The sequence below is a fragment of the Apodemus sylvaticus genome, chromosome 5 (assembly GCF_947179515.1).
Source record: "Apodemus sylvaticus chromosome 5, mApoSyl1.1, whole genome shotgun sequence".
Taxonomy (NCBI): Eukaryota; Metazoa; Chordata; class Mammalia; order Rodentia; family Muridae; genus Apodemus; species Apodemus sylvaticus.
In genome coordinates this window covers 140,870,127-140,893,042 of record NC_067476.1, presented here as the reverse complement: position 1 = coordinate 140,893,042, position 22,916 = coordinate 140,870,127, and the positions used below count along the sequence as shown (strand labels likewise).

The window sequence follows — 22,916 nt, the reverse complement described above, 5'->3', positions numbered from 1 at the left end:
CCCAGCCTGCTGATACATGTTTATAATCTGAGCAGTTGAGAAGTAGAAGCTGGAGGATCCAGAGTTCAAGGCCATTTTCAGCTATATAGTAAGTTTGATGCCAGCCTAAACTAACAAGACCCTGACTCAAATAAGTAAATAATTCTTTTAAGAAAAGGACAACTAAAATGTGAAGAGTTTAAAGAAACATATTCTTTTTTTTTTTTTTTGTTTTTGTTTTTTCGAGACAGGTTTCTCTGTATAGCCCTGGCTGTCCTGGAACTCACTCTGTAGACCAGGCTAGCCTCGAACTCAGAAATCCGCCTGCCTCTGCCTCCCAAGTGCTGGGATTACAGGCATGAGCCACCACCGCCTGGCAAGAAACATATTCTTAAAGGATAAATATTACACTGTGTGGGTGAGTTATTCCTTAATATTAAAAAAAAAAAAAAACAGCTGGAGTTAGATTGCACCTCTGTAATTCCAGTATGTGAGAGAATGAGACAGGAGTGTTTGTATGAGTTTGAGGCCAGCCTGGAGTATGTAACAAGTAACCCTGGGCTATGTAACTCTGTCTCATAGTACAGTCAGTACAGACAGAGGACTTAGAGAGATGGCTTAGCAGATGAGAACGCCTGCTTTTTTGGAAAATCAGGATTCAGTGTGCAGCACCCACATAGTATTGTATACACATATACATACAGGCAAAGCATATATAAACAGAAAAAAATTTAATCTAAACATAGTTCTTAAAAGACAATTTTTTTATCTTTTAATGTTTCTAAGGTATGTCATTAAAATGAAAAACTATAACCTGTAGCTCACACCTGTAATTTCAACCCTTCCTGAAACAATTACTGTTGAGTTTCAGACCAGTCTGGTCATTTAGAGTAAGAGCTTGTCTCAAAACACACATATACACACACAAATGTGCCGACTCCAGAATGTTATTTTGTTTTTTTTTTCCTTCTAGGACTAATAAGGATGACAAGCCCTGCCACTGTTATGATGCCCCAGGGCGGGAACATGTCATCTTCCATGATGGCACCAGGCCCCAATCCAGAACTGCAACCCAGGACTCCTCGCCCTGCTTCTCAGTCAGGTAGTGTCTTCCAGTAAGAAGCTGCAATTACTTAACAGATATCATTGAGATTCAGCCACAGAGGCTGACAACTAAATGTCAGCATTTCTTTTCAGAATTTCTTGTTATTTTATCAACTATTCTCCAATGTCCCCAGTGCACCTAGTTAGGATTTCTATTGATCTGGAGAGACACCATGACTACAGCAACTCTTAGGACAACATTTAATTGGGCTGGTTTACCAGTTTGGAGGCTTAGTCCATAGTTTCGAGCATGGTGGTGTGCAGGCAAACATGGTGATGGAGAAGTAGCTGACAGTTCTTAGTCTGAATCAGCAGACAGCAGGAAGAGAGAATGTCACAGGGCCTGGCTTCAGTACCTCAAACCTCAAGGTCCACCCCTAGTCATACCCCCTTCTTCCAACAAGGTCCTCCAACAATAATTTCTCCTAATTATGTGCCACTCCCTATGGAGCTGTGGAGGCCATTTCCATTCAAACTACACATATACCTTTGGATGCTTATTCCTATAAGATATATCATGACAGAATTTTGAAGTCCTATGAATTGGTAAATTTTTTGGGGGGGGTTGTTTGTTTGGTTGGTTTTTTTTTTTTTTTTTTTTTTTTTTTTTTTTTTTTTGGACAGGGTTTCTCTGTATAGCCCTGGCTGTCTTGGAACTCACTCTGTAGACCAGGCTGACTTCAGAACTCAGAAATCTGCCTGCCTGTGCCTCTCAGAGTGCTGGGATTACAGGTGTGCACCACCACCGCCTGGCTGGGTAAATGTTTTTTAAGTTAACATGTTACAGCACTAAGCTTCCTACAGTAAAGAAGAAACTTGTCTAAAATCTAAGTGTAGCATTTCCCAAACCTAGTTGACAATTTTATCTTGTTTTCCTATAACAATAGTTGCCCAGAATAAAATTTTGAAAATGTTATCTATATTTTATTTTTGATGCTCTTTACCACTAATGAACTATAAACTGTCTTTAAGGCAGGATTCTCTTTATATCTGTTGGTACTTAGAAGAGTCTCATGACTATGGTAATATCAGTGGTATCAACAGACCCATGCTAGTGTACTACAGTCTGGGTGGCAGTAGGTTAATTCTTGCTCGTTATCTTTAAACAGATGCAGTGGATCCACTTCTCTCTGGACTCCATATACAGCAACAGAGTCATCCCTCAGGATCTTTACCTCCAGCGCATCACCCAATGCAGCCTGTTCCTGTGAACAGACAAATGAACCCAGCTAATTTTCCCCAGCTGCAGCAGCAGCAACAACAGCAACAGCAGCAGCAACAGCAGCAGCAGCAACAACAACAACAGCAGCAACAGCAGCAGCAGCAGCAGTTGCAGACAAGACCTCTACAACAACATCAGCAGCAGCAGCCACAGGGGATTCGACCACAGTTTACTGCTCCAACTCAGGTGCCTGTTCCTCCAGGCTGGAACCAGCTGCCTTCTGGAGCCTTACAGCCTCCACCAGCCCAGGGATCTCTAGGCACAATGACTACAAATCAAGGGTGGAAGAAGGCTCCCTTGCCTAGCCCAATGCAAGCGCAACTTCAGGCAAGACCTTCCTTAGCCACGGTACAGACACCTTCTCACCCTCCCCCTCCTTATCCTTTTGGCAGCCAACAAGCCTCACAAGCCCATACAAACTTTCCTCAAATGAGCAACCCAGGCCAGTTCACAGCTCCTCAGATGAAGAGCTTGCAGGGAGGACCCTCTAGGGTCCCAACCCCCCTGCAACAGCCCCACCTCACCAACAAGTCTCCTGCCTCCTCACCCTCCTCCTTCCAGCAGGGATCCCCTGCATCCTCCCCAACGGTTAACCAAACTCAGCAGCAGATGGGACCAAGGCCACCTCAAAGTAACCCGCTTTCCCAGGGATTTCAACAGCCTGTCAGCTCTCCAGGTCGGAATCCTATGGTTCAACAGGGAAATGTGCCACCTAACTTCATGGTGATGCAGCAGCAACCACCAAACCAGGGGCCACAGAGTTTACATCCAGGCCTAGGAGGTGAGGAACACTGAAGCTATTTGTGTTGGTAAATTTACTGGAGCTAGATTTGAGTGATATGTCAGTTTTTAGTGTTAATGGAGGGAGTGAAATAAGGATATAAATGTTTTGTTTTGTGATAATAGTGATGACACTTGATATAACTTACTTAACGTAATGTATTTTTATCTTGATATACTATGTAACATCTTACTGGTTAAATATAAACTACTCTGGATAAAAATGCAGGTAAAATTGAAAATAGAGATGCTCATTTTGTTTCAAACTATTTTTACTTAATTTTATACTAGTAAATTGAAATGTCCAGACCAAACATGTATTTTATTAGTAATTTAAACGTCTTATTTGTTGATGGATTAAGATTATACAGTAGAGCAGAAATGAAAGGATATGTCCAGGTTTCATGGGGACAGTGCCCTTCTACATAGCAGTCTTGATAATCCTAGTTAGTAAAGTAGTAAGCATGGTGTTGTTTGAGTCTGATTAAAGTGTTAAAGGGGACTAAGTTCATTCATTACTTTTGTAGTTTTATAATGCCAATGCCTGCTCCTTAGAGAGGGAATTCCACTAGTTACACCTAAAGGAGATTTATTTATTTATTTTGTAAGGTGCCTCTTGTATGAAGAAAAAGCAATGGAACTTAATGTGTGAGAGGTAAAACGATTCCAGTAAAACTTATCCATCTCCATGTTTATTATTTATTCTTATTAATCATGACCTCGTGCACATGACTGTGCTTGGAGCTTTTCAGTGAGGTGTAGAGTTCAGTAAAACTGCCATCCGATAAGCATATCCCCACCAAAAGACACCCATTGCCTACCCAGAGAACCCTCGCATCTTAATACAACAGAGTAGGCATGCTCCCATGGTTCCTGGAGAAATTAAGTTGCTCATCAGTTCTTCCACTCTCTTATAATTGATTTTGCTGAAATACAGGCTCTAACATTATTTCCAAGACATTTTTAGAAAGTGTAAGAGCATGGCTGCTGCAGACACGATTACTGATTTAGTTAAGTGGAAGCACAGAAATGGGGACTTGCCGCTAATGGAAGGACAAATGCAGTTTGTCTACAGAGAGTTTTGGGGGGCACTACAAATGTGGCCCTAATAAATTTGAAGTGAGCGTTGGTTATTGTTGCTTTAGTAGAGCAGTTGATACCTCATCTAGGTGGTCTGGCCACATCAAGACCTGTGGTACACACACAAGTGGATCTGAAATTTTCTTTATTACAAACTTGCTTCCTGAAATTAGGCCTTCCTAAAGGGATGTAAACTTAAGATGATATCAGAGCATGGTTTCTGGAACTGTAACCATCAGTCACAGCAGATCTTACGAGAGATAGGCATAAGTTGATACAGCCTCACTTTGAAGTTCCTGTGAACTCTTGTCTTTTCCGAAGAGACAAGCCTGACACTGGAGGGAGGGAGACTTTTCTGCAAAGATTGTTATCCATTTCCCTCAAAGGAAAAAAATTATTACCCACCTATCTTTAATTTGGACCCCACTCTTTCTTTTATTGTATTTCATAGCAATTTGTTTGAATATGAGAGAATTTAGCATACTCCTTTGGTGCCTGTGTTACAGTATATAAATATTGGGAGTCCATTTTACTATAGAGAAAAGTGAGCCCTCAAACCTTGCTATGATATGGCCTCAGATCCTATGTAGGGAGCAGATTGCCATTTTTTTTCTTGGCATGTTCTAAGTGTAAATTTTTTAGTATTTCCTTTTCATTTTGACAGTGTTTTCATGTAAGGGATTGTGTTGTTTTTTTTAACCATCTTTCCCAACCTTATTATTAAAGATCCTACCAGTGTGACAGAGAGAGCTAAGCCAGTGGAAACTCCATGCAGCTCATCCTTCCTATTCATTCCATATCTCAGCAAGAGTCTCAATTTGCTAGGTAACCGCCTCACTCATTGTTTTCTATTAAGGAATGCCTAAACGCCTCCCACCTGGCTTCTCAGCAGGACAGGCCAATCCCAACTTTATGCAAGGTCAGGTGCCTTCCACCACAGCAGCCACCCCTGGGAATTCAGGAGCTCTTCAGCTGCAAGCAAATCAAAATGTCCAGCATGCAGGTTTGTTTACTTTTATTTAGCCACGTGTGTTGCATGAGCATTGATTGAGTGGTAAATACCTTGAAAGACAATAGAGGTATAAAAATGAATAAGTCATGGTCTTTCTTTTTAATTTCAAACACATAGATACACTTTTGGGGTGATGATTGAAATATGGAAAAATAAGTCATTTCTCAAGAATCAGGAAACACTTGGAAAGCAAAGGAAACTTAGTTAGAACAGAAGTTATGCACACACACATGCACACATGAATGCACGCATGAATGCACTTTCTTTCTATAAAGGTCCAAATAGTAAATAGCTTAGATCATTTGATCTATATTGCAACTATTCAGTCTGCTTAGTGAGGGAATAGTTCTCCCAATCCTTTCCTGTTTCCAAACCAGCCATGGCCTGACTTGCTGACCCTAGATTAGAACTTGCTCAGGCAAAAGGCATTTCTGGGAATGGAAATCATAAACTCATAGGTATGTAGATATAAGGCATGTTTGAACATCTTTACTCTTAAAATCTCTGTATAGTACATATTAGCTTCACTTATGCTGAATATCTAAATTCTAGTATGCAATGTGGCATTTTTCCAATCTAATAAGTACTAGTAGTATAGTATATATAAGAAAGTTTGGAGAGGAACTAACATATAGTAGATCGGTTAATAAGTACTCTTTGAAGCAGTTTTAAAGCCCAAATTTCATGTTGCTGGGTTTCTTTTGGTTGTTCAGGAACTAAGGACTAATCTTTTTGTCCTTTCTCATTGAAGTAGTTTGCACTAAGTTAGCTTAAATTTTCCTGAACTTTCAATGTTCATTGTAAATTGCTTAAAGGAATGAGAAAAAATACCTAGAGCTCACAAGATGTTTCAGCAGGTTAAAGTGCTTATTCTGGCCTTCCTTGCCAATGAGAATATTTGCCTACACATACATCATACACACACACTCACCACCACCACTACCACCATCATCATCACATCACATACACACATAATAATAATAAAAATTTAATTTTTTAAGAAATAAAAATGAGGGACTAGAGATGGCTTGGTGTTTTAAAGGTTTTCTGCTCTTCCAGAGAACCTGTGTTCAGTTCTCAGCATTCATATCAGTGGCTCATAACTACCTGTAATTCTGGCTTCTGGAGATCTGACCCCTTCCTCTGGATCCATGGGCACATGCATACATGTGTCATTCATTCACACAGATACATATACATAAAAATTAAAAAGGAAAAGAATGAGGCTGGGCATGGTGGCACACGCCTTTAATATCAGCACTTAGGAGGCAAAAGTGGGAGGATCTCTGTGAGTTCAAAACCAGCCTGGTCAACATGGTGAATTCCAGGGTAGTCAGGGCTATACAGAGAGACCTGGTGAGTCTCTGGGGGGTGAGGTTGGGGTGGAGTGGATTTTTTGACTTAATAAATAAAAAGCTTATTTTGTCTCTTGAAGGATGAGAGAAGAGTAGGACTATTTAATTTTTCCTATCTGCTAATATAAAATTACATCCCTAAATATGTGAATTAGTGTTTTATAGGAAGTTTAAAACATAAAATTCATAATCCTTGGGGCTGGAAAGATGGCTCAGTAGTTATGTGCACCAGGCACTCTTCCAGAGGGCCAAGGCTGGCTTCCCAGCAGCCACATGGTGGCTTACTGCAACTTCAGGGGATTTCACAGGCACCAAGCATATATACATAAAAATATAATTCTTCCATCCTGGCACGGCTGTACCTTTTAAAGGAAGGTGTCCATGTGCTCCTGTTGTTTTCATTTCTCCAGCTGGTCTATTTGAAGCAGTTCTCCTCTCCTTTATCATCTTCTGTTGTTTCCTGTCTTAGAGTTCTGTTAACTTTTATTACTTCCTGAAAAAACTTGGTTTTTATGTTTTTGTCTTTTGCCTCTTAAAGGAACCATTTTATTGATACTAAATCAGCACTGGATTTAGTATCAATAACTGGATAACCCTAACTTTTATTGGATACTCAAATAGTTGTTGCTTGAATGACTGTATACTTGTATATGCAGTGTTTATGGAATTCAAGTTTGACTTTATGAGGCTGGTTTAGAAAGCCTTCCTGAAACTCAGAAAGAAATGTGATAGTGTAACCAATGGACAGTTTATGCTTCTGTCTCAAGTTAGAGCATGGACTGGTCTGTAACATCATTAGATTGCTACTTTATAGCTCCTATTTAAAGATTAAAAAAAAAAAATCAGAGCTAGGACATGGCGTCCTGTAGAAGCCTGAGACCTGCAATGTGAGCTGAGTACGTGTGGCAGCTCCTCCCTATAATCCCAGGGGTCAGGAAGTGCCCACACAGACCATACCACGCATGTATACATACATACACCAAAAATGACAAGGATAAAATTAACCACATGCATTCAAGGTATGTACCACTCAGTAGTAGAGTGCCTTCCCAGCATATAAGAGGCCTTGCATTCATTGTTTTTATTTTTGATGTTTTGAGATAGGATCTTACTATGTAGTCCAGGCTGCCCTTGAATTTATGACAGTTGCCTTGCCTCAGGGTGGCCTGCTAATCCTGAGGTCCTTTGGCAACACAACAAACAAAATAAGCCACATGGTTCCTCAGTTGAAGTGGTTGGGGTAGATTGTGAGTATAACTCCAGTAGACTTCATTCTAAGTATATTGAAGGCTGTGGGTTCAATGTCTAATATCACAGTAAGATTTGGAGATAAAGCAAGTAGCTATAGGAAAATTCCAAGGATCCAACAAACAATACAGCCAGCCAGACAGTACTGACAGTACCTTTGGTTAGAAGAGAACTCAGGACAAGTCCCATATGGTCCAGTAGGGACTGTCACAGAGTAGGATCACTAAACTTTTAGCATCCTCCTGTTTCTAGGTCACTTAAGCAGAGGTACCCGTCCTTAGGATATATTGTATACTGTCTTCTTTAAAGTGCAGCATCCAGATTTCACACACATAGTCTTTGAAAGGCATAATTACTTTTCAAAGAAGCATTTTTAAAATGTCTTTTCTGTGTTCCTGAGTTTTTTCTAGAGGACAATGATACATTCTTTTTTTTCCCCTTGTTTACTCATAATGAGGCTCATTTTCTAGCCCATGATGGTTTTTAAATTTTATTACAAACTATGTTATAAAACTGATAATGTTTCGTTTAATCTGAAAGTAAACTTTATTTTCTAATGTTATTTTTAAGTTACTATGTAAGAGTAAAGACATGGTTTCCCTACTGTATGATCATGCAAAATGTAAGTAGTTACCTCCATCCTATATCATACCTCCAGAGTCTAAAATGCTCACAGGAAGTGTAGTAAACATGTACATTTATGTTGGTTGTTACATATATGGATGATGGGTGTTTTCTAAGCAATGTAATTGGAGTATCTTAATATGATAATTTTTTATTCTTTGTTTTTGTTTCTTAAGGTGGTCAAGGAGCTGGTCCTCCTCAAAACCAGATGCAGGTGTCTCACGGGCCACCAAATATGATGCAACCCAGCCTCATGGGAATTCATGGCAACATAAACAACCAGCAGGCTGGTAGCTCTGGGGTTCCTCAGGTGACCCTGGGCAATATGCAAGGCCAGCCCCAGCAGGGCCCACCATCTCAGCTGATGGGCATGCACCAACAGATTGTGCCCTCACAGGGCCAAATGGCCCAGCAACAAGGAACTTTGAACCCTCAAAACCCTATGATCCTTTCAAGGGCCCAGCTTATGCCACAGGGTCAGATGATGGTGAATGCTCAAAACCAAAATCTTGGACCTTCACCCCAAAGGATGACCCCACCCAAGCAGATGCTTCCCCAGCAGGGCCCACAAATGATGGCACCACATAACCAGATGATGGGGCCTCAGGGGCAAGTTTTGCTCCAGCAGAACCCAATGATAGAGCAAATAATGACCAATCAGATGCAGGGGAATAAGGCACAATTCAACTCTCAGAACCAATCTAATGTCATGCCGGGACCAGCACAGATAATGAGGGGACCAACTCCGAATATGCAAGGAAACATGGTGCAATTCACAGGACAGATGTCAGGACAGATGCTGCCTCAGCAAGGGCCTGTGAACAACAGTCCATCTCAGGTTATGGGGATGCAGGGGCAGGTTCTGCGGCCACCAGGACCCAGCCCACACATGGCCCAGCAACATACTGATCCTGTCACTACAGCAAATAATGATGTCAACTTGTCTCAGATGATGCCTGATGTTAGCATGCAGCAAACCAGCATGGTCCCCCCACATGTGCAGAGCATGCAGGGAAACAGTGCTTCGGGAAGCCACTTCTCGGGCCATGGAGTGTCTTTCAATGCACCATTTGGTGGTGCACCCAATGGAAGTCAGATGTCTTGTGGTCAAAATCCAGGCTTTCCAGTCAATAAGGATGTAACGTTAACAAGCCCATTGTTGGTCAACTTACTGCAAAGTGACATTTCTGCAGGCCATTTTGGTGTAAACAATAAACAAAATAATACAAATGCAAATAAACCGAAGAAGAAGAAACCGCCTCGGAAGAAGAAAAATTGTCACCAAGATCTAAAGTAGGTTATGATCAGTTTACCTCAAATATGACTCGTTTGTTTCTGTGTGGGTATTTGTTGATTAGTTTTTGTTTTGTTTAAGATTTATATATTTTAAGTAAATGAGTGCACTGTAGCTGTCTTGAGACATACCAGAAGAGGGCATCAGATTCCATTACAGATGGTTGTGAGCCACCATGTGGTGGCTGGGAATTGAACTCAGGACCTCTGGAAGAGCAGTCACTGAGTCATCTCTCCAACCCTTTGTTTTGTTTTTGAGACAGGGTTTTACTATGTAGCCTTGGCTGTCCTGCAGCTCACTCTGTAGACCAGATTGGTCTCAAAATCACAGGATATCTGCCTGCCTCTGTCTCTTGAGTGCTGTGATTAAAGGTGTGCACCACTCCCTCAGCCTGAAAAGTAACCAGTGATATCCTACTGCTGTTCTATAAAGCACAGATTTGAATGTTATGCTGGCTGTTGGGGAATTTGGGGAATGTGTTTGGTGAAGCAAAACTACTTGTGGAGACACCCTGCAAATAGGGGAAAATTTTTTGCATGTATGCTTTTTCTCTAAAAGTTTCTTACCATCCCTAAAAGCTTCAATCAGGTTCCCTTATGTAAAAGTTCCCTAGAAGAACTTTTTCATAAGACATGTTTCATATCCTAAAACTACATATTAAGTTATGTTTCTGATTTTTGGCTAAATGTTTCCTGAGTGTTTGGTAGATTTTCAGCCTTTAATCATAAAATGAGTTCAGAAACATTATCAACAGGGACTAGTGACTGATGAATATAAAACAGTTTGAGATGAATTGCTAGGCTGAGTATGGTGGCTCACACTTTTCTGAACACTTAGGAAGCTGAGACAGGAGCTTAGCTTGAGATAACTAGAGAGACCTCAGAGAGAAGGGGGAAAGACGGGATGGGGGAACTAAAGACAGAAAACTTGAACAAAGGAACTTTGTCTAGATGAGCTTAAATGTTCAAACTAAAACTAAAGCCAGCTAGCTGCCTTTATCCAAGCTTTTCTCTAACGTTCTTTGGTTTTAGCCTATCATAGTAACTTGCAATTTCTTGACTCTTAACTATTAAATGTCAGTCACTATATATTAACAACATATATTTTCCACAATTCAGACTTATTTTCCTTATACCTAGTCCTCAGTTAAATTCCTGCTGTTACCAACATGTTTTTTAAATGTATATGAGTACACTGTAGCTGTCTTCAGACACACCAGGCAGATATCCTGTGATTTTGAGACCAATCTGGTCTACAGAGTGAGCTGCAGGACAGCCAAGGCTACATGGTGAAACTCTGTCTCAAAAACAAAACAAAGGGTTGGAGAGATGAATCCCATTATAGATGGTTGTGAGCCACCATGTAGTTGCTGGGAATTGAACTCAGGACTTCTAGAAGAGCAGCCAGTGCTCTTAACCACTGAGCCATCTCTCCAGCTCTATTAACCTGTCTGAATAACATTTTTATGGTAGTAATTAGTTTATTCCCTTCAGTATGCTGAAAGTACAATTATTCTAATTCATTTGTTATTAGTATGTTTTTTGCTGTCTTCACCAGCCTTCTGGTGAGTTGTTGACTCAACACACTTTTAAAAGGATCTTAAACTGCATCAGGGCTCCTAGGAAAGAGAGGTGGTAGGCTTAGGAAGAAGGTAACCTACCTCCAGTTCTATCTGCCAGTATCTTACCATGAAACCTGTCTTAGACTGTTAGAACCTTTGTTTTCTTATCCATAACAAGAGGGGGGGCTTGAGCAGATACCTAAATTTTGGTGGATTTTGTTTCTTTAATTGTTTTAGCTATAAAAGTTTTAAGTGAAAGATACCACAAAATCTTCATTTATAATTTGAAATAATTGGGAAGTTATATAAGGAACAAGTTGGCATAGTGATTTGGTTGTCCTTAGGACATGTTAAATGCTGGGGTTTTTTTCCTCTTATTTTCTATATGTATGTGTATTTTGGCTGGGTGTCTGTACACCACATGCTTCTGTATCTGGTGTAACCAGAGGCAAGAAAAGAGTGACCAGTCTCCTGGATCTACAGTGATAGGTGGTTCTGAGCTGCCATAGTGATGGTGGGCATTGAACCTGGATCCTCTGGAAGAGCAACTGTAGCTCATAACCTCTGAGCCGTCTCTCCGGCCTTATGTTGCTGCTGCTGGTGCTATTTTTTAAAGGAATTTGCATGGTTTATAAAACTATATAGAGTGTAATGGGACAAAATAGTATCTACACGCGGATGACCATAATCAGATAAAAGGGAAATTAGTGTAGGAAAGAAAGATGCAAATGGGAATAAAAAATAAACTAAATGAGGAATATAAGCACACTGGATCCTCAAAATGTGGACATTAGTAGGAAAAAAGAGGTTTTTTCTTTTTTCTATTTTTTTCTTTCCTACTAGAATTCTAAGTTACAAAAAGAATCCAATGGTTAATGTCTCTAAGTCTTCGTTCTGTAGCAAAGCTAAGTAGCTTTGCTATAGTATTTTCCACCTTCATTCTTTGAGTACCATCTCCATCTAGTTAGTAGACATCTAAAGTTACCTTACAGCTGTTGAATCCCTGGCATCTGGTTTGCATTTAATAGCTACACTGGAATACCGGAGTAACACTGCAGAATACTGGTAGCTCAGAGCCCTGATCAGGATAAACATCAAAGGTCATTGTATAAAATATAGTATCAAGAATTAGAGGGTAACACTGAGTAAGTACACTGCAAAGATTAAGTGAACTTTAAGGTTTAATGAAATGGCCAAGTTAATCTTACCTCAATATTGAGAATCCAGACTAGAAAGATACAAATAATGCTAAGAGCAGTATATAAACACATTGTTGTTGCTTAAAGTAGGAAGAGTTGCACTAGTTCCTGTGTTCCTTATAAACCTGTGCTACTTGTGTTTAGCACCCCAGATAATCGTCCACCTGGTCTAGAGGAAGTTGATCAACAGTCATTACCTGGAGAACAAGGAATCAACTTGGACAGTACAGGCCCTAAACTGCCAGACTTTTCAAACCGGCCACCAGGTAATAAAATATTAGCTAAAATTATATACTTTGCACTGCATATATACCTTTACAAGGCTTCTTTCTCTTCAGTGAAACAATAATGCTCTCTGTCTACTAACTAGATTGCTTAGGAAATACACTGTGCAAGCTCTGCATTGGTTAAGTAAATACTTCAAGTATAATGTCCATAGGTAATGTAATGCACACACATGCAGATGTGCTTAACTGTCTTCATCTTAAATCCTGAAGTCAGACTGAATGGAAAGTGTCGATTTTGGTCAGTTTAGTTGCCATCAGAATAAAATATGATAATATAGAGATCTACTCACTGTATCCTGCTTATCTGCAGTTCTTTCTTCCTGAGACTTTCTCAAATTAGAGAACCACTACTAGGACTTAAAGCAAGATGACTCTTATAGTAAAAAATTATTGTGACTCCTTAGAACATAAGCAATACTCATGTGTCAGCTTAATAGTACCAATATTACTGAAGCCCCTCCTCTGATTATAAGTTATCTTTTCAATGTTTATAAAAATCTGAAATTATGGTATTATGGCACTAAGACCAGATATCACAATTTCTCTGCACCTGTTTTTTCTTAGTCTAAACAATGACTTATAACTTTATTCCAGAATACAAATCAAAATTTCACAAGTCCTCTCCTATAGATATAAAGAATTAATGCTTTGTTTTTTCCTCCTAAGTAATTTCACCTATTTTTGGCATATTAATGAAAGTGATATTTTTTAGAGCTAACCTTATCTGCTTTTAATTTATAAATTTATGTTTCAAAAGTATCTCCATCATGATGTCAAATCTTGATGTTATTTATTACAAATTGCTTAGCATACTGCAGTCATCTCTAGTGAGCCACAGTAGCACTGTTGAAGCTACTAGTTTGTAGAGCTTGGTGAGAAAGTTCAGAAGACAATGTGAGCAGGAAGAGAGGCGTCCTCTTATCTCAGGTACATCTGACTGTTGTGTGTATTCCAGAGTTCTTTCAAACATTTATTGCCTCCTTTCTGAAAACTGGGAACCAACCTCAATTTGGCCTTTAACAGATTTGAATCACTAGTGGTGTCTAAATAAATCCGAGTCAATTTCTAATTGACTATAGAAATAGGGGATTGCTCTGCAGTTGGACAGTGTCCATGGGACCCTGCTGTCTTATGCAGTCTACTTCTCTCTTCACTACCTGCCTGGCCCCTAAAGGCATCAAGGCTTTGTGTCCCTTGACCATATATATAGTTATTGTGTGTACCTGGCTTTTCCTCTCAACTATCTATCCCAGTCTGTCTTCTTACCACTAAGCCCCTTTGGACTGATTCCTCCAGCTTCTGGACCCTTTATAACAGCTGAGCCTTTAGCTCTTGCTTTTGAGAGGCTGCCATGTCATATCTATTACTGTCATTGTATTTACTGTGCTGTCTGATAAACTCATTTAAAGATCTGAAAGGCATCTGTTTTAGAGCCCTGACACAAATGAACTTTTTCAAAAATTAAACTTTTCTTAATGTTGGAATCCCAAAGTATATAAGAACCCTTTGTGTTTGACCTGTTGGAATGCCAAATTTCTAAGTATCAAGAAGTTACCCAGGCTAAAACAAAACAAAACAAAACAAAACAAAAGGATTTTAAAGAAAGCCTTCACAACTGTATTCCCAGCATTTGCAGGGTGGAGGCAGCAGGGTTAGCAGTTCAAGTTCATCCTCAACTACCTAATGAATTTAAGGTCATCTTGGGCTACTTGGGACCCTGTCACCAAAAAAAAAAAAAAAAAAAAAAAAACAAGATAAACAAACAAATCAAAAACAACTTCAGAACTGGATTCTGCTCATTGGTACCATGGAAATCTTTTGACTAGAAGACAGTAACTCTGTTAAGCACAGAGTCTGGCCAAAGCATTTGGTAGCTGCTATGAAAAAAATCTTGATCCAGAATTTCTTCCAGCTGCCAGAGCTAGTTATTTGTGTTCTTACACTTTCTGTAAAACTCCCAAATTAATTTTCATGCAATGATTGAATAAATATAATTATGGAATCACATCCCTGACATATTTCCACTTTCCCACAGTAAACCACCTTTATACTTGGCTTAATTTGATTCTTCCTTTATGCTGATTGTATAAGGTTTTTGTTCAGAAATTCAAATAAATCATCACAAAAGAGGGAATCATGTATGATGATGCCTTCTGCAAACTTAGAAGGTATTATCCTCAGAGTTCTTTGTCCTAAATTATATTTTATTCCTGAGGTCTGTGCTTCTGGCTTATTTATTCTTCAATTGTGGATTCATAGAGAATACTTTTCCAAATAAAGACTTCTGTATGTGGTGGTACATGGAGTTGAATATGCATAAAATCTTGAGTATTTTATTTTATTCTCACCATAATAACCATCCCCATTGCTCCTCTGTTTATTAAACCGACGCGCACCTCGGAGCAGTATAGTGCATTCAGTGTTCTCCAAGGGCCAAGCCCAACGGATCCAGCGTAATATACAGAGACCACGGCCCAGGCTAGTTGAAATCCTGTTTAAAAGAACTCAATTGTATAATTAGATATTTAATTTTACTGAAGGAATAAAAAGACTGTTTGCAAAAAAAAAAATAAAATAAAATAAAAAAATAAATAAAAGACTGTTTGCATCAAAACCAAGTCTTGAGAAAACCAAGTCCTCTGCTCCAAGAAAAAAGTGATTTCTAAATGTGTTTTTTCATATGCACAGTGAATTACTGATTATTTCTACATGAGACCTAAATGCTGGGCAGCCAGGCACTTACTGTTGATAGCTTCTCTCTTATATGTTCATCTAGTAGATACAAACATTTATAGCACATAGTACAGTCTTAATACAGTATTGCCTCATTTGCAGCCTAAACACCAAGGAGCTTGCTTCGTGTTCTTAATGCTTTGCTTTTTGCTTCCATAAGCAGTGTGCCCCCCTCCCTTGCTTGTGTCAAATAATGAGGGGCTGTCCTGGGAGCAGCATGCCTGAGCTGTTTATACGCAGTCTGCTACCTATGAGTACTGCTTAGCTATACTCTAAAGGTAGCAAAGTTTTCTCACTGAAAAATCTAACTTCCCTGATTTTGGGGGGCTTGTTTTAGGTTATCCTACACAACCAGTTGAACAGAGGCCACTGCAGCAGATGCCTCCTCAACTCATGCAGCATGTGGCACCCCCACCACAGCCACCACAGCAGCAGCCACAACCACAACTGCCTCAACAGCAGCAGCAGCCACCACCTAGTCAGCCACAGTCGCAGCAGCAGCAGCAGCAGCAACAGCAGATGATGATGATGCTCATGATGCAGCAAGATCCTAAATCCATTAGGCTTCCAGTCTCCCAGAATGTCCATCCTCCACGGGGTCCCCTGAACCCAGACTCCCAAAGAATGCCCATGCAGCAGAGTGGCAATGTGCCTGTCATGGTTAGTTTGCAAGGACCTGCCTCTGTGCCGCCATCACCTGATAAACAAAGAATGCCGATGTCTGTGAATACTCCTTTGGGAAGTAATTCAAGGAAAATGGTATACCAGGAGAACCCACAGAATTCTTCCAACTCACCACTAGGAGAGATGTCCTCACTTTCTGAAGCTGGTAGCAGTGAAGTACCATCTGTTGCAGGAGGCCCAAATAACATGCCCTCACATTTAGTAGTTTCTCAGAATCAATTAATGATGACAGGACCCAAACCTGGACCATCTCCCCTTTCAGCAACTCAAGGTGCAACTCCCCAGCAACCTCCTGTAAATTCCTTGCCTAGTTCCCATGGCCACCACTTTCCAAATGTGGCTGCTCCAACCCAGACATCTAGACCTAAAACACCAAACAGAGCCAGCCCCAGACCCTATTATCCTCAGACACCCAACAACCGTCCTCCCAGCACAGAACCTTCAGAAATCAGTCTATCTCCAGAAAGACTCAATGCTTCCATAGCAGGACTCTTCCCTCCACAGATCAATATTCCTTTACCTCCCAGGCCAAATTTAAATAGGGGCTTTGATCAACAGGGCTTAAATCCAACAACTCTGAAGGCCATTGGGCAAGCACCTTCAAATCTTACTATAAATAATCCTCCTAACTTTGCTGCCCCACAAGCTCATAAATTAGATTCTGTGGTGGTGAATTCTGGAAAACAGTCTAATCCTGGAACAGCAAAACGTGCAAGTCCAAGCAACAGTCGCAGGTCTAGTCCTGGGTCCAGCAGGAAAACTACCCCAAGTCCTGGAAGGCAAAATTCAAAAGCCCCTAAACTTACTCTGGCTTCTCAAACAAGCACAACCATGTTGCAGAACATGGAGCTGCCTAGAAATGTGTTGGTTGGTCCCACTCCACTTGCCAATCCCCCCTTACCTGGAAACTTTCCTAACAATAATGGACTTAATCCCCAGAATCTCACTGCGCCTGTGCCTGCAATGGGGACTGTTGTTGAGGATAACAAAGAGAGTTCAAATGTTCCTCAGGACAGTGATCGCCAGAGTCCCCAGAATAAGAAGGAGCAGGTAAATGTGGAGCTGAAAGTCGTCCCTACCCAAGAAGCTAAAATGACTGTCCCTGAAGATCAATCCAAAAAGGATGGGCAACCGTTGGATCCTAACAAACTCCCCAGTGTTGAGGAGAGCAAAAATTTGATGTCTCCTGCCATGAGAGAAGCACCAACATCATTAAGCCAACTTCTTGACAACTCTGGAGCTCCTAATGTGACCATTAAACCCCCTGGGCTTACCGATCTGGAAGTAACACCTTCAGTGGTTTCAGGAGAGGACCTCAAAAAAGCATCTGTCATTCCCACACTGCAGGATCCGTCTTCTAAAGACCCCTCTAATTCTTTAAACTTACCTCACAGTAATGAGCCGTGTTCAACCCTTGCGCATTCAGAATTGAGTGAGGTCAGCTCTAACGTTGCACCAAGCATCCCTCCAGTAATGTCAAGACCTGTCAGCTCTTCCTCCATTTCTACTCCCTTACCCCCAAACCAAATAACTGTATTTGTTACTTCCAATCCTATAACCACTTCATCTAACACATCAGCAGCCCTGCCAACTCACTTGCAGTCTGCATTGATGTCGACAGTCGTCACAATGCCCAACGTGGGTAACAAAGTTATGGTTTCTGAGGGACAGTCAGCTGCTCAATCTAATGCCCGGCCTCAGTTCATTACACCTGTCTTTATCAATTCATCTTCAATAATTCAGGTTATGAAAGGATCACAGCCAAGCACAATTCCTGCAGCCCCATTGACAACCAACAGTGGCCTGATGCCTCCCTCTGTTGCAGTTGTTGGACCTTTACACATACCTCAGAACATAAAATTCTCTTCAGCTCCTGTAACACCTAATGTCCCCTCCAGTAGTCCTGCTCCAAATATACAGACAGGTCGGCCATTGGTCCTTAGCTCACGAGCCACTCCTGTTCAGCTGCCTTCCCCTCCTTGTACATCCTCTCCAGTCGTCGCTCCTAATTCTTCTGTCCAGCAAGTAAAAGAATTAAATCCAGATGAGGCTAGTCCTCAGATGAACACCTCAGCAGACCAGAGCACTCTGCCTCCTTCACAGCCAACCACAGTAGTTTCTCCCCTTTTGACCAATAGTCCAGGCTCCTCTGCCAATCGGCGAAGCCCAGTCTCATCCAGTAAGGGCAAAGGAAAAGTGGACAAAATTGGCCAGATTTTGCTGACCAAGGCTTGTAAGAAAGTTACAGGCTCTCTGGAGAAAGGGGAAGAACAGTATGGTGCAGATGGAGAGACTGAAGGCCCAGGGCTAGAGAGCACAGCTCCTGGGCTGATGGGAACAGAGCAGTGCTCCACAGAGCTGGACAGTAAAACCCCAGCACCCTCAGCACCCACTCTACTAAACATGACCTCTAGCCCCATGGGCCCCAGCTCCACCTCAGCAGGACCCATCTTGCCTGGCGGTGCTCTTCCCACCAGTGTACGCTCAATAGTAACCACATTGGTACCCTCTGAGCTCATCTCCACAGCGCCACCCACAAAAGGCAGTCATGGTGGCCTAACATCTGAGCCGCTTGCAGGTGGCCTAGTGGAGGAGAAGGTGGGACCCCATGCAGAGCTTCTGCCCAGCATAGGTATGTACTTGAGCTTGGGATCAGCTCTTCAGGTCAGGTTATTGCTGACCTGTCCCACAAGAGAGAAAGCACAAGCCCTTTTCTACTTACAGGAAGAAAAATGGCAGTAGTTGTAGATTTACTTACTGAAAGTACATTGTGAACTATGCTTTTAAATGCCATGTTCAGTTTATATTCATTAACGTGGCTCTTCCCTGGCTTCTGATTCATGTTTCATTTTTGTGTGTGTATGTGTGCGCGCGCACGTGCATGCGTGTGTGTGTGTGTGTGTGTGTGTGTGTGTGTGTGTGTGTGTGTGTGTTCCTCAGTTTTAAAAAGTATTTTCATACATCCTATCTAATATCATCTTTATACCAACCATTGATATAGTCTTCTTATTCTTTCCTGTGGGTGAAAAGATTGAAGCTCAGAAATGTCTAATATTTGTTGAGCCTGTACTCTTAAGTCTGACCTGGCAGCATCCTTGAGTGTGAACAGCTACCTCTCTGTGCCCCTCCCATTGTTCTTCTTGCCTGGTTCTCACTGTATGCTAACTCAGGGGCCTTTCTATTTGGTCTACTCCAGAAAAGCTTACCAGAAAACGAGGTTTCGTGAGAAGCAAAGGAAGATCTGAGTGGGGAAGAATCAGATAGGCTTGAGTTGGTAACTACCAGCATTTGCCAGCTCAATGGGCTGGGGCAAGTTTCACCTCCTCCTTTGTAACGTGGAGACAGTAATAGTCACAAGATTTCTATGAGGTAATACATGTGACATGCTTAGCATAGGACCTAAAATGTGGTAATATGGTTTAAGTGTTATTGCCTATTTCTTTTGGACATGGCCTCTTAGTAAATTGCATTAGTGGACATCTAGTTCAAGTTATTTCCTGCATACTAGATGAGTGCTTAATACTGGAGGCACAGGCATCTGTGAACCTCCTTTCTCCTGTATGGCTGAAATGGTGCCGAGGCTCCATGTTCCTAGAGACAAGTTGGTCATAGCTGGAGGCTCTGCAGTGTCTAAGCCAGCTAATAATGCCTCTTTTATTTATGCAGCTAAAATACTTTGAGTGCCTACCAATTAGGAGGAGGAGCAGAAAGAATACCAGCTTCAGGTTATGATCAGAGTTCAAATTTTAGCTCCACTGGTTGCCAATTACAGTCTGGTGAGTTCCTCGTACTTCACCTGTAAAGTGGAGATTATAATTTTACTACCCAGGATATGTAGGATTCAGTGAGAGAACTTGAATATCAAGTGCCAGCATACTACCTCAGACATAGCTCTAGAAAGGTCCCTTCCTTTCTTTCTCCCACTTACCTAAAGACATACAAGAAGGGGTACAAAGAGTTCATTGTCCTTACAGGAGAGAGAGAGACTTTGCTGGGGACGGCTCTGTGTTTCAAGTTTGAATTTGTTGATGTAGGTGACTATAAGAATTAAAAAGAAAGCTGGGCATGGTGGTGCATACATGCAGCACGTGGGAGAGGAGGTAAGATCGGGAACAGGGCCACTCTCAGCTACAGACTGAGTTTAAGGCCAAGCTAAGCTACATGAGACCTTGTGTAAACCAGAAGAAACTGGTGTGGCTTAAGTATGTTCTCTGCTGCATGATATTTCCATTTCTATTTCCTTTTAGGGAACATTTTCCTCTAATAATTAGAAAATATTTTTATTTCGATCACAATTGATAGTAGAGAAACATAAGTTTTAGGGAGATGAACTAGCAATTAAGTTACTAAGCAGAGAGAGAAATGTACAAAATTCAGTTTCCATCAAAGGGTAAAACTTACTGTTGTAGTTAATCAAGAATTTTAAGCTATAGTGTTAAGAGGATAGCCCTGGCATACTTAAGCCTTAAGTCTTTACTGTACAATCCATAAAGTTGTGTTCCAGAGTGTCTCGTGTGTTCTGGTTCTAGGGTCTAAGTCCATTCTGTCTTTCAAAGACTCATTCTGACATTTCTACCTGAAGTACTCCTTTACATTTTCAGCCTAGAATATTCTTTTCCTGTGGACTGCCATGGCACTTTATATTTTATGTCTCTTTCCATCTGACGTCATAGTGGAGTATACTGTATGTATCTCACCTTCCAGAATAGGCTGAGTTGCTTATAGAAAGTTCTTATAGTTATTTGCTAGAAAAGTAAATAATACTATATTGATTTATTAAATATGTATTTATTGCCTGTTTTATGCCCATCACTCTAACTAGATGCTATAGAAAAGTACAGAATTGTGTTTTGGTAACCAAGGAGTGTAGTCTCTACTGGGGTTACATATTGAGGTGAGTGATATAGCCATTCTAAAAGAAACTAGCTTGCTTATTAAGACATAGTTTTCAGTTTTTTCAGAAAACAGCCATTAGGCCTAGTGTGGTGGCGCATGCTGTAATCCCAGCACTGTGGAGACTGGGGTGAGAGGCTCAAGAGTTTTAGACCAGGCTGAAGAAACTAAGAAAGATACTGTCTGAAACCCACACAGAAAGAAAAAAGTCAGAACCTGAAATTGGCCCTACAGTTGTGGCTGCAGTTGTTTTTGTGACCATCTCCGTCCTGGTTCTTTCTATTGTAAAGAGAGGAGCAGAGCAGGTCCCTGCTGCTGAAGGGTGGAGTAGTTGGTTCGTTAAGGACATACTGAAGATGAGTGCCAAGCCTGCAAGCTTGGCCTTCTAAGAATATGGTGTCTCAGCAGTTGTTCAGTTGCTTGATTAATGATTTCTAGTTTAGTTAGAGATTAAAAAAAAAGTAAAAGACCTATTTGTTTGTTTCTTGCCTTAGCCCCTTCACAGACTTTAGCCCCAAAGGAAACTCCAGCCACATCACTGCAGGGGTCTGCTGCCAGGCCAGGTAAGGTACTGTGTAGGATATCTTGTTGGAGTGGGATGGGTCACATTGACGGGGTCAGTGCTGTTCTCACCAGTCAGTAAGTATCTTAAACTGTCTTACCTACTTGTTTTCTAAGCCAGCTTAAATTGAGTGGCAAAACTTGTGTAGTACTCTGTGGTTACTTTTCCCAACCAGCTTGTTTATTTTCACATTTGTAGTATTCACAGAGAGCTCAAGAAGGGCATCTCTGCTCGTTGTCTGCCACCCTACCCTGAATGGTTCCCTCTTGTTCCACGATCCTGCTATCCACAGCTGCCTGCTAAGTAGATAACATATGCTTGCTTACTGGGTGACAAGCATGGATGTACCAAATGTAGTTGGATTGTCACAGTGGATGTAGAAGCATATTCCAGCCCCTCTGCTTACAGTGAATCATCCAAGCCATCTATGTATGACTAAGTCTCTTCCCATGACCAAGATATTGTAAATAGCCCTAGTAAACAGCACTAGGGGTGGTGTATATGGAAGGAGAATTCAAGTATAACAGCTGCTGTGAGATGCTGGGTCAGCTCTGAACACACAAGTACCCTGATGGCAGCAAGAACACTGCTGCCTTTGCAAAACAGACACCAGAGCCAATGAGTATCATAGACATTTTCATAGTTTCACTTGGTTCTTTGTCACAGAAGGTTGTTGAAGGTACAAAAAAGAAAGTATGACTAGTTCCCAAAGGAAGTTAGAATGTCATTGATGGTGTATGCTTGGGCCAATGGCTCAGTAGGTAAGAGCACTTGCTACTCTTTCAGAAGACCAGATCAGTGCCCAGCACCTACATCTGATGGCTCATAGGTGCCTGTAACTCCAACTCAAGGGGTCTTGTGTATCTTATGGCCTCCTCTTTGGATACTCTAATGCACACGGCACATCTCACCTGTGCACATGTGTAAACACACCCTTAGAAACTTCCACTTAAGCCAGGTGGGTAGTAGTGGCGTACGCCTTTAATCCCAGCACTTGGGAGGCAGAGGCAGGCGGATTTCTGAGTTCGAGGCCAGCCTGGTCTACAGAGTGAGTTCCAGGACAGCCAGGGCTACACAGAGAAACCCCGTCTCAAAAATACCAGAAAAAAAAAAAAAAGAAAAGAAACTTCCATTGAGGGGCTGGAGAGATGGCTCAGTGGTTAAGAGTACTGACGGCTCTTCTAGAGGTCCTGAGTTCAAATCCCAGCAACCACATGGTGGCTCACAACCACCTGTAATGGGATCTGATGTGGGTGTGTCTGAAGACAGCCTCAGTGTACACATATACATAAAATAAAT

At 41.3% G+C, this 22,916-nt stretch overlaps 1 protein-coding gene across 6 annotated transcripts in view; it reads left to right on the top strand.

Moving 5' to 3' along the window:
- Positions 1–22,916, top strand: part of Ncoa6 (nuclear receptor coactivator 6) — an 80,684-nt gene that overhangs the window by 46,116 nt on the left and 11,652 nt on the right. For 3 of the 6 annotated variants that reach the window (XM_052184029.1, XM_052184027.1, XM_052184028.1), the window contains 7 exons: positions 953–1,081; positions 2,193–3,086; positions 5,022–5,168; positions 8,581–9,697; positions 12,603–12,724; positions 15,816–18,794; positions 21,550–21,618. In XM_052184029.1, coding sequence (XP_052039989.1) covers positions 953–1,081; positions 2,193–3,086; positions 5,022–5,168; positions 8,581–9,697; positions 12,603–12,724; positions 15,816–18,794; positions 21,550–21,618 — 5,457 coding nt within the window. The remainder of the gene's footprint in view (positions 1–952; positions 1,082–2,192; positions 3,087–5,021; positions 5,169–8,580; positions 9,698–12,602; positions 12,725–15,815; positions 18,795–21,549; positions 21,619–22,916) is intronic. The other 3 variants (XM_052184031.1, XM_052184030.1, XM_052184032.1) reach the window with 3 other exon arrangements.